Source organism: Anomaloglossus baeobatrachus, chromosome 3 (assembly GCF_048569485.1).
Source record: "Anomaloglossus baeobatrachus isolate aAnoBae1 chromosome 3, aAnoBae1.hap1, whole genome shotgun sequence".
Classification (NCBI taxonomy): Eukaryota; Metazoa; Chordata; class Amphibia; order Anura; family Aromobatidae; genus Anomaloglossus; species Anomaloglossus baeobatrachus.
This window is the reverse complement of record NC_134355.1, coordinates 428185263-428197402: the sequence shown is the minus strand read 5'-3', so window position 1 is coordinate 428197402 and position 12140 is coordinate 428185263. Positions and strand designations below refer to the sequence as shown.

The 12140-nt window shown below is 47.2% G+C and overlaps 1 protein-coding gene across 5 annotated transcripts in view; it reads left to right on the top strand.

Annotated features, from left to right (window-relative positions):
• The window catches only part of LOC142296588 (cytochrome P450 2J2-like), a 300252-nt gene that overhangs the window by 138353 nt on the left and 149759 nt on the right, over positions 1-12140 (top strand). For all 5 annotated transcript variants that reach the window (XM_075340375.1, XM_075340379.1, XM_075340377.1 and 2 more), the window contains one exon: positions 7078-7227. In XM_075340375.1, the coding sequence (XP_075196490.1) occupies positions 7078-7227 (150 nt within the window). The remainder of the gene's footprint in view (positions 1-7077; positions 7228-12140) is intronic.

The following is a 12140-nucleotide window of genomic DNA, read 5'->3' as shown; positions in this document are numbered from 1 at the left end:
AATTTTTAATTTCACAAGTGCCTGATCCTGATCACACATCCGGAATCCAGGTCCTGGTTCTGCCCAACAATAGCCTCTGATACTCTGAAAAGAGGGCTGTTTACCCCTACACTGACTGATAGAACAAGTTTTTTCAGTAGCTACTCTGAAAAGATGACGCAAAGTTTCGTGAACCTCCATTTTCAACAACCCACAAAGTACAGTTTCATCAACACAGTATGATAGCCCCGACACAACACACCACATTTTATAATGGCTCACACACAGTATAATGCGCTTCACATAGACATCCAAATACTATAATGTCCCCCTCATACAGCCCAGCAAACTATATTTTGGCCCCTACACAGATCAAAACAGTATAATGGCTGCCCCACCTAATGATTATAAAAATTACTCATCTCTCCCCATTCTCCCGCTGCTCCAATCTTCGCAGCAGGTGTCCTGAATGTTCGGCACTGGTCTGCAGAGGGTGCGTTGAAGTGACATCATTGTGCCCTCTGCACTGAGACATCAAAGATCATAAGCACAGGGAGAATAATGGAGGAGGGAGCCGTCAGATCATTGCTTTCAATTATATTGACATTTATCGTTCAGTTGAACGTGCAATACAGGACGGAGGAGGGTCCAGTGCTGGCCCTGGAACTGGCCCCCTGACTCACAGGTCCCTTAGTAGCAACGTGGTCTGCCGCCATGAGCGGTACACAACTGTATATATATCTTTCAATTTTAAACAAATATTATATATTTATATATATATATATATATATAATCTAATATATAAAGCTGAGTGTGTGTGTGTGTGTGTGTGTGTGTGTGTGTGTGTGTGTGTGTCCGCTAAAGGAATCCGCACTATCTCATTTACAATAATGTTTTTTTGCACAGATGACCCATGTGACCCAGGGAACGTCGTAGACTACGGTTTCACAGGAAAATGTAACCCTGCGCTTTACAGTTACTCTCCAAAAAACATGACTCCATTAAAGTGAATGGAGCCTGGAACTACAGTTTATTAATCTCAGCTGTGATTGGTAACTATAGTAACAAAGGACAGTGTTAGTATAAGAGGTAATAAGATGTCAGTGGGGAGACGGATAGAGAGAGACAGACAGGGAAAGAAAAGAGACGGAAAGCTAGAGACAGACAAAGACAGACGGTGAACGAGACAGACGGTGAACGAGACAGTGCGGAAATGAAAGCCACCTCACAGACCTGCATCATGCTAGTAGTGACATAGCCATGCTGTGATGTATGACAGCATGACCAAAATATCATGGAGCCCAAGGAAAAAATAGTGGTCAAGATTTTTCACAAAAATCTGCAGTAACTATATTTTATTGTAGATGATGATGATTATTATTATTATTATCGCACTATTTCTTGCTTGCTGCTACACAGGAGGATCAGTTCTGATATAGTCCTGGTATGTGTGGGGCTTTCTCCACATGCTGGGACCTGGGCTGGCCTCTATCCACAAGTGCCTTTTTTGCAACATGGAAGCGGCTATATACAGGTTGCAGGTATGTGTGCTCCATTATGGTTCTGCTTTTAACTTTATCTAGGAGGCCGCATGGCACATGAAATACAGAATGTAGAGTAGGACCCCCCTATTGAGATTTGCCGTGACGTTGGCAGGGGTGGCTCAAAAAATTGATCAATTATTTGCTAAAAATCTCATTTTTTTTATTATAGTACAGTTGGAATAAATCTGTGAATTTTCACTTTTTATATGATGCATGCCAATTTCAGATCGTGCTGGTTATCTTTTTTTTTTTTTTTTCTCTTTTTTTGCTGCTACACAGTGTAGATATGTGAATCCTCACATCACATGCAGCAGACACAGTTGTCGACAGTCAGAATGAATGGTCATCTGACCACTCGTATGCAATCTGCACACTCTACATTCGGAGCCCAATGTGTCAATTCATATAGTGACACATAGAGGGATAAGCCTGGAGAATCTATGTGCATATATATATATATATATATATATATGACACAAACCACGCACACACACACATGTACCATACATACATGGCGTATATATCTACTATAGACTCACATTGGGTGCTATATATAGTCTGCCTTAGGCCCGTTTCACACGTCAGTGAAAAACAGTGACGTTTTTCATTGGCGTGTAAAACACGCACATGTCCCTGCGTGTGCCGTGATTCACGGCACACGTGGGTTGTCTAAGTGCAATCCGGGCTCCGTTCTCCGTGGCCCGTGATTGCACTTAGTAATCAACTCACCTGCGCCCGCTCCCGCTCTCCATGGTGCTGATTGCTCCCGCGGTGCAGCATCCGGCCGGCGCTGACCCCCGCAGCATCTGCTTCCGGGTCGGCTGTGTCGCGCATCATGAATATGCGCGACAATAATGAGCCAGCTCAGAAGCAGCAAGCTGCACGGGCTGCAGAGGACATCGCTGGACGCCGGGTGAGTTAAAATGTTTTTTTATTTTAAAAGCACGTTTTTTTCTGGCACGTGTTTCACGGACCACACCACTGCGTGGTCCGTGGAACATCAGTGATGCCAGAAAAAAATGGACATGTCTCCGTGCGGCAATCACGCACACGCGGGTACGCCGCACGGAGACACGTGCAGTGAAAAATCACTGACGTGTGAGCAGACCCATTCATTATAATGGGTCTGCGTATGTCAGTGATTCTGGTACGTTTAAAAAAAAGCACAAACGTACCAGAATCACTGACATGTGAAAGGGGCCTTACACAGTATTCATTTATCTATAAGGGGTGAGGAACATGTAACAACTCTTTCTGTTACCATTGTTGATGGGATGTGATTGCTGTGTCACAGATGAGAGAAGCTGGATCTCTGCTCTGTCACATGCTGAGAGGTCAGGTGCTGGGCAGAATACTGACAGCCATTGAATGTGCAGAGGGAGGGCAGGGGGCGTTTCTGGACACTGAGGCCGGGCAGGGGGTGGGGCTGGACACTGAGGCTGGGTGGTGCCAGCTCTGACTGAGGTTTGGCAACCAAGAACACAGGAAATTGTCATGTTTGTTGGAGCTGAATGTAAACAAGGTGCTGCAGAGAATAAAGGGTGAATTCAAGAGGAACAAAAGTTAGAAAACTAAAAATAACAATGTAGGGGTGATTTATATGACAATACAGCACAGATTAACTTACAATTTTTTTGGGAGTGTATGTCAGATAACTCCTTTAAATTTTGATTTGTTTCATATTTATAGTGTATGTTTGAAAAACATCTGTGTTTGACCGAAATATCACAAATTAATTCACAAATAATCACTGTTGGACCACTGTTAAATAATCTTTCTTTGTTCTCTCACCGTATTCAATGAGTGCTGGACTTCTTCACTTAATATTCACAGCTGTACAGACCCTGGTTGCACCTGCAGAGGCTGCAATAACCCAAGCCACAATGCCAAGAGACCCCAACTCAGACCTGGCTAAGGCTAGATTCACATTTTCGTTGTTTTCAATCAGTCACCTGCGTTGCTTGACGCATGTGACTGATGCGTTGTACAACGGATGACAAAAAACAGAATTCATTGTTGGACTCCGTTGTGTGTGGAGGAGCGGAGCGCGAGGGGGGCGGAGCACGAGGGGGGCGGAACCGAGCGGGGCCGTGGCGCTGAGGACATCAGTGCTGCGGGGACTGCAGGGCTGGGGACAGGTGAGTGTGTGAGACTGTGTGTGTGTGTACACATGCGGAGTGCGGGAGGGGGCGGAGCCAAGCGGGGAAGTGTCGGCTTCCCTGCACACGTATCCAGGGTAAATATCGGGTAACTAATAGCAAAGCACTTTTTGCTTGGTTACCCGATATTTACCTTGGTTACCAGCGTACACCGCTTAGCGCTGGCTCCCTGCACACGTAACCAGTGTAAATATCGGGTAATTAACCAAAGCGCATTGCTTAGTAACCCGATGTGTATCCTGGTTACGTGTGCAGGGAGCCAAAGAGAGCATGCGCAGCAAAATCCTACGGATTGCGCTGCTCAAAAAATGTTACAGGCTGCGTTGCTTCCGCCCTGCGGTCAGTCGTTCCACGACTGATCAGTCAGGCGGATGGTGCAACGCAGCATCATCAGTCACAATTCGCCGCTCATACAAGTCTATGGGAACAACGGAATCCGCCAAACGGATTCCGTTGTTTACCAGAGCAGCGGATTGTGACTGATACAATTTAACGGAAGTGTGAACCTAGCCTAACTGAAAAGCCATCGATCTGTTCCTCATACTTCCTTAGGAAACAGAGGCTTATTGCTGAGCACTTTAAACTATGAATAGGGAAAATTGTGCAAAGATAGGTACACATGTGCACAAGTGGAAAAATGTGAATTAGCTAGTGCAAGAAAAAATGAGACTAAAGGAGTAATAGGTTAGACAAGTGAAATAGCAAAGAGAACATACCAATCTGGTCTCTATCTGACATGCAAATATCTTTGGCAGTGGGGCTGGACTAGCATGATTCACATAGGAATGAATATAGCCAGCAGAGAATGGCTGTAATAGGAGAATATGTCGTGGGCGGAGGGGACGCGCTCGCCACGCTCGGGTCCGGGGCTTCTGCTGCTGCTGCTCGGTGGCTCGAGCGGTGGACCGGACCCGGGGACTCGAGCAGCGCTCCTCACCTGTGAGTGAAATGGGGATGGTGGTTTGGTAAGGGAGACTGTTCGTGACGCCACCCATGGGTCGTGGTGATAATGGCACCACCGCTGCTGGTAACGGGGATCCCGGGAGAGATGGTAGGGTGCAGCTGAGATGTTGTCTCCTCCGTGGGCAGGGGTTGGTGATCCCGGGGCTCGGTGGTGTAACGGGGAGGCCGGATGGCTGGGGTGCAGGGTTGCAGGGACAGCGCGGCTCGGTGCCGGACGGCACTGGTGTACTCACTCAGGCAATCACTGACAGAGTCGTAGGTAAACCAAAACGGCCGGATGGACAGGGCCTGCAGCCGGCTGCAGTGTTGTTGTTCTTGTGCTCTCCCTGGATGGCTGATGGTGGCTGTCTTTCCCTGCACCTTGTAGAAAGCTCTTGACTCCTGTGGTTACCCACCGGTAGTCCGCTCCCCAGCGTATAGGTGCCGTAGGAGCCCGTTTTGCCCGCAGGCGCTGGTCCTTGGATCTCTAGCCTGTGGCGGTGGCTGTATACCCTCTCTGGGTGGACGGTTGCCTTCAATCGGGACTTGGTAGTTTGGAAACCCCTGGGGTTCCTGTCATATTCGGATATGACTATTGACGGCGGCTCCAAGCCTGGTCGGGGTCCGATGGCCCTGCCTGTGTGCTTAGCTTCACTCCGTTCCCCGGTCCGGTACCGGCGGGCCGACGCCCGACCCCGGTCCTTACAGCTCTGCGCAGTTCCACTAACTCCTGCAGATGGCCACCACCATCTGCCAACCTTGCTGTTAGTGTCTGGGATCCAACCCAGACACCCAAGTGTTCACTCCTCTCACTTTCACCTCCATGACTACTCTGACACCTTTTCCCGCCTCCAGGCCTGTGAACTCCTCGGTGGGTGGGGCCAACCACCTGGCCCCGCCCCACCTGGTGTGGACATCAGACTCTGGAGGGAGGCAACAAGGGTTTTGTGTTTGGCTGCTGTAACTGCCTAGGGTGGAGGTGTGTATGTTGGTATGTTTGTGACTGCCTGGCTAGTCCAGGGTGTCACAAATATAGATAAGGCTGCTTTCACACTACGTTTTTTTAACATGCGTTATGAACATTTTTTTTGCTGCCACTTGAAGTTTATGAGCGGGTATTGGAGTCATGTGATCGGGAGTCAGTGGAACTGAACGTGACAGACTGGAAATTCAGATTCTGCTGGGGAAAAAAAGAAGAGAAAGAGGAAGAGAGATAGAGAGAGAAAGAGGAAGAGAAAGAGAGAAGGAAAGAACGAGAAAAAAAAGAGAACCAGAGAAACAAAAATAGAACGAGAGAAAAAGAAAGAGAGCGAGAAAGAGAGAGCGAGAAAGAGAGAGCAAGAGAGAGAGCAAGAGAGAGAGAAAGAGAGAGAAAAAGAGAGAGAGAAATAAAGAAAGAAACAAACTCACTTTCCGTGGTTTCTGGGCATGCTCAGTACACCAAACCTGTCTATCAATAACCACCGTTCACATACGTTTGCGTGCAGTTTTGTCAGAATCCAACGACTTGCAGTATTTGGACACAGCTCAAAAACACTACAAGTAGCGTTTTTAAACAATGTTAAAAAACTGCAAGTCGCTGGAATCTGACAAAACTGCACACAAACACATGTGAACGCATGTCGACGCAAGTCCATTGCAAATGCATTGAAATGACAACAGATTTGTACTGGATCCGCTTTTGCAGCAAAAAAAACGTTCAGGACGCATGTTAAAAAAACATAGTGTAAAAGCAGCCTAACAATTGCAAACAGATGATAACTGCACACCAATGAAGAAAAGTAAAGGTAAATAGATTTTCATCATTGACACAGAGAGTTGTGCCTAAGCAAAGAAGGAAACTGACCATGTTGAACAGGCATGAGATGAGTCTTTCATTTGTGGCCCAAACTGTTTTATATGTAAATAGATGACATAGTTTAGGTGCATAAAATGGTATGTAAACATTATTTTAAAGGGAATCTGACACATGCAGCTCTTTCAAAACAAATGCATAAATTATTTTACATGGACAGCCCCTTCCACCATCACTGAGAAATCAGCATTTGAATTGATATGCAAATGAGGCTGTAGGTCTGAAGCCTTTGTCACTCCAGCTCTATTGTCAACCCAAGGCAGCCTCCTCCTGCTTGACTGACAGCTCATTAGCTAGATGTTACACAGCAAAGAGGCCTTTATTCAAGCAAAAGTAGGCAGTGCTAGACGGGAAATTGAGCTGGAAAGACAGAGGCTTCGAGTCTATCATATCCATTTGCATATACTGTAAGTTCAAATCTCTCACTAAGGAATGGACTGGCCATGTTAAGGTACTGCTGGACTTGTCCTCAAAAAAACTACATACACATGTAAATAGTTTGAGGGTTGAAATTCTGCTGACAGATTGTCTTTTTATTGGATAATGTACTAGCAGATTAAATCGCAACCAGCAAAATGCCATTTTTTTATTGTTTTAGGAATTGTTGTTTCCAGTGGGCATAATTGGAAACTACAGAGGCGCCTTGGCCTAAAAATTCTGCGCAACCTTGGCTTGGGCAAAAAGGTTCTGGAGTGGAGAATCAATGTAGAGGCTCGTCATTTGGTGGAAGAAATTCTTTGTCAGAAAGGTAATACATTCAATATTTTTATATTCTGTGCAGAAACTTGTGATAACGCCTACGTTCCATGTGATATATGTAACATGTTGTGTTGGAGGGAATAAAAATAGGTTTAGATACTGAGGCCATTACAAATATTACGTAATAAAATAAAAAAAAAAAGAAAAGAAAATGAACTAATCATATTTGGAATCTCCACATCAGCAGTGATGAAATTATCAATTTATTTATCTAACATAAAAAAGGGATGTAATTTATTTGAACAAGTATAGAAATGGCCCATTAATAAAATATGATTCTTCACTTCATCCCCAAACCTGTTTTCACCTTCCTGACCAGGACAAATTTTTCTTTCTAACAAATAAAAAAATAACGTTTGGAACACCATTCTAAGTCTGAACTGGGTGCAAAAACCTAAAAAAACATCACTATATGGAGAGAAGGTATACATACCAGTGACTATGCAAGGGGAATACATGTAATGCAGAAACTGCTGAGTGAATACTGGCCTGAGTGAATACTGGCCTGAAAAATACAACAGCTACATGCAAAAATGAAAAATTGAGAGTGGAATCAGCATTACTGCCATGAACATATGAATAAAGAGAAATTTAGCTATTGAATTGATCAATGCAACAGAGCCCCAAACCTCTTCACGGTATTCTCTTATTTTTGGGGTCCCTAGCTAATGTGTGTCCTCTCTTGCAGTTAAAAAACTTACCATGTATGGGAAGCTGAGACCCAGGCTATATATGTATAATGTGGACCGGTAAAGTATGGGTGGGGTCGGGTTCACAAAGGAAAGACTCTCCATATAGTAATTTTTTCTTTCTGACCAGTGTCAAATTTGGTGATGAAGTGCTTCCATACACTCCAGCAATTCTGAGACTGTTTTTTGTGACATGTTGTACTTCATGTTAGTGTTAAATTTTAGTTGATTTGCTTTGCGTTTATTTATGACAATATCAAGAATTTGACAAAAAAAAAAAAACTTTTGCAATTTTTAAACTTTGAATTTTATGCCCTTAAACCAAATAGTTATACCACACAAAATACATAACTAATGTCATGTCCCACGACTTGGGATTTATTCAATGTTTTCTTTGCCATGTATTGCTTTTCTGTTTCTAGGCAGAAGCTTTCACTTTACTTTTATCTTGTTCCTTCCTTCTCCCTGTAGCTCCTGTGATATCAGCATTCCCTGCCCTTCTTCTCCATGTAGTGTTTTGTATCATGTAACATGCTGCCTGCTCTCTGAAAAAAATCACTCTTTTTACCTACTGCATTTAGCATTAATATGAGGGGTCGCTGATAAGTCTTTGGCTTTACCCAGAAAGAAACGAGATAGGATGATGAAACTTTACATTTATTCCACATATTCTCCAGTGATGTGATCACACTTACATTGGTATTCCAAGTTCTGTAAACCTAGAAAAAAAGGATTTCGGTTGTGCCTCAAACCAGGCATCCGTAGCAGCCATGGCATCAGAAATTGTGTGAAATTTGGTACCCTTGAAGTGTTTCTTCAGGTTTGGAAACAGATGGTAGTCAGAGGGAGCTAGATCTGGGGAATAAGGTGTATGGTCAACCAGCTGGAAGCCCAGCTCTGCCAGTTTTGCCGTGGTCGCTTGTGCAGTGTGAGCGGAGGCGTTGTCTTGCTGGAACAAGATTCCTTTGGACAGCTTGCAGCACCTTTTGGCCTTCAGAGCTGCCTTCAATTAGTCCAAAAGTTCAATGTAATACCTTGCATTGATGGTGGAACCCTTTTGAAGGTAGTCCACTTGCAGCATGCTCTCCTTATCCCAGCACACAGACGCCATCACCTTAGTGGCTGATTTTTGAACCCTGAGCTTCCTTGGACGAGGAGAACCACTGTGCCTCCACTCTTTTGACTGCTCCTTGTTTTCAGGGTCATACAAATAAATCCAGGTCTCATCCATAGTGACCAGTCGATCCAGGAAGTTATCATCTGTCCGGAAACACTGACAAATGGACTGGGAAGTTTTTATTCGCATGGTTCTCTGATATGTTGTCAAACATTTGGTGACCGACTTTGCAGATAGCTTCCTCATGTTCATGGATAATGACACAAACACATTCACGGGAAATCCCCATGATGTCTGCTATTGCTTTAGCTGAAATTCGTCGATTCTCCAGTAGGAGCTTGTGTACAGCATCGACGATCTCTGGAACAACCACCACTCTCGGTTTTCCAGGACGTTCCTCATTATTGGTGCTGAAGTGGCCCATTTTAAATTTGGCAACCCAGTTTGTTGTGGAATATGAAGTGCATTTGTGGCGCCCCAGGACCTGGTCGCCACAACAGCATTGCCCTCCCAAAAGGGTTAATGCTGAGCCTGGAGGTAATTGGGAGATCTATTGGCCAGTAAGTTAACACTCAACACAGTTCTCCCTCCGGCCAGCAGGGGGAGCTCTGAACCTGGAACTTCAGGGAGCATTCCTTAAGTCTGGCTGGAAGGAGGAAGTGTTAGTTAGTTTGGTGACAGGAGTGAAAGAGTGCAGACGCAGAGTAGTGCTGCCTTGTAAACTGGGGCCTAGAGCTGGGATAGCTTGGCCCAGTGAAGCAAGGGGAGCAGAGAGGCACAGCAGAGACTCGGACATCGGAGTCTGTAGTTGCCAGGGCATAAAATCCATCCCTGGTAGCTGAATCCGGAGGGCAGGAGAGCTGTAAGCCCCCTGCCCCAGAAGCAATCTGAAGGTACAACTGCATCCCAAGGGCCTGGTGTGGGCTCCAGCAGAGAAGCACCAGAGAGGGCCTGCGCAGTCTACCACACAGAAGAGGGGACGAACAACAAGTCCCAGCAGCAAGAGGGCAATTGCTAACCCAAAGTGCAGTGTCCTAAAACAGCAGAGAAAGATTAAGGAGTAGGCCTCATACTCAACTGGCCAAAGATCACCCCAGGCACTTCCAGGCCGGCCGGATCATCTATACCATCTGTGACGGTCTCCCTGGACTAAGTTTCTGCCGAGTAAAAGAGGAGAAGGTAAAGAGACTACTGTTTGTGCCTGTTTCTTTCATTGCTTGTCGGCCCTGCACCGTGTTAGTCACGCAGCACCATAGACTTCCACAAGCACCAACTGTGCCCCGGGCATTGCTCCACCTGTGGGGAGCAGTACTAACATTGCTGCCATAACATCATCCCGGTGGCCTCACACAGCAGCGGCGGCTTAATAGCCGCATACCACAGGTGGCGTCACGAACACAAACATTAAAGTCATCAGCCACATATTCAACTGACACCCACCAGGGCCACGGAGCCGGGCCCAGCCACCACTGACTACCACCGGACTAGTCCGGCCCGGCACCGGGTGTCCCATAGCCCTGGGGTGGGCGAGTCAACTTTTGGCGTCACGAACAGGATTTCGTGCCCGGTCACACCGGGTACTGTGCGCCTGAAGAACTGTGTAAAAGACTGTGTACTGGTTGTAAATTGCCGCCGCCATTAGCCGCGCCGAGCGCAGGAAGAAGGGGGGCGTGCCTGACAAAGAGCGCGAAGGGAGCGCGCCATCAGAGCAGAGCGCTGTTAACCCCGCGCGACCCGGAAGAAAATTTGAAAAGTGAACGGAGCCTGGTAAGGTTCACTAAGGGGGAGGAAGATGTCCGAATCCGAGGGAGAGCAGGTGGCTGCCATCGCCCAGGGCGCCGCAGCACCGGCCGAAGTAGTCCCAGTCGCCGTCGCCCCAGCCCCCACTATAGCGCCGGTAATGCCGATCACCATGCCGTACATACCAGGAGCAGAATGGCTGCCGCAGTACTCCGGGGAGTCCCATACCTTGAGTGACTTCAGAGAAAGCCTGCACAGCTTGTTCCGGGTGTATCCTCTGACTGAGAGCCAGAAGGTGGGCATATTAATGGGACAGCTAGCCGGCGCAGCCCAGCGTGAAGCGAAGTCCTGGCCTGATACAGATAAAGGGACAGCAGCCCAGATACTGGCCAAACTAAAGAGCACTTTTGACACCCGCACCGCAGCAGAGATAAAGATGAGATTCTTTGGGTGCAAGCAACGGGCCACAGACAGCATAAGGGACTATGCCTTAAACTTGCAGGAGGCCCTGAAAGCAGTTAAACAGGTGGACCCAGAGAGTGTACGTGAGGAACACAAACTCCTAACTGAGCAGTTCATAGAGGGGCTCCTGTCAGACGCCCACAGGACACAGCTGCGTATCATGGTCCTGCAGAACCCTGCTCTGGACTTTGCAAAGTTTAAGGACCAGGCCATCAGGGTACTGAGAGAATCTACACCGAATGACCCAGTACCCCTCCGGCCTCTTGCTATCACGTACCCCGGGGTGGTGCCTGCAACACGAGCCACTGCAGGGGCTGAGGCGCAGTCCCTGGATAAGGATCCCACGGCAGAGCTCAGACAGCAGTTCCAGGAGCTGACCAAGACTGTGGCTGCCCTTGCCAAGACCGTGCAGTCTCTACAAATGACCTCCTCGCCTGCAAAAATCGAGTTGGCCTCCAGCCCAGAAGACGTCCCATGGATGCGACAGAGGAGGATTCCGCCGACCCGAGGCAGAGACACAGACCGGTATGATTCAACAGGACAACCGATCTGCCGCCACTGCAACCAGGCGGGCCACATTGCACGACGCTGTCCTTTAAACGGGCTGAGCCTGGGGCCAGGAGCCAACCCCCAGGTGTGAGGAAGCCCGGCTCAAACCCCAGCCGCAGCAAGTATGTGGGAGGACGACCGGTCCTTCCCATTGTGCTGGATGGGATCCCTTTGAATGCCCTCCTGGATACGGGGTCCCAGGTAACAACCATCCCCCACAAACTGTACAAAAGATATTGGGCTGATTCAGACATTGACCATGGCCCAGATGATGATTTAACGATTGTGGCCAGTAATGGTCAGCCCTTACCTCAAATTGGGTACAAAGAAGTAACCATTAAAGTG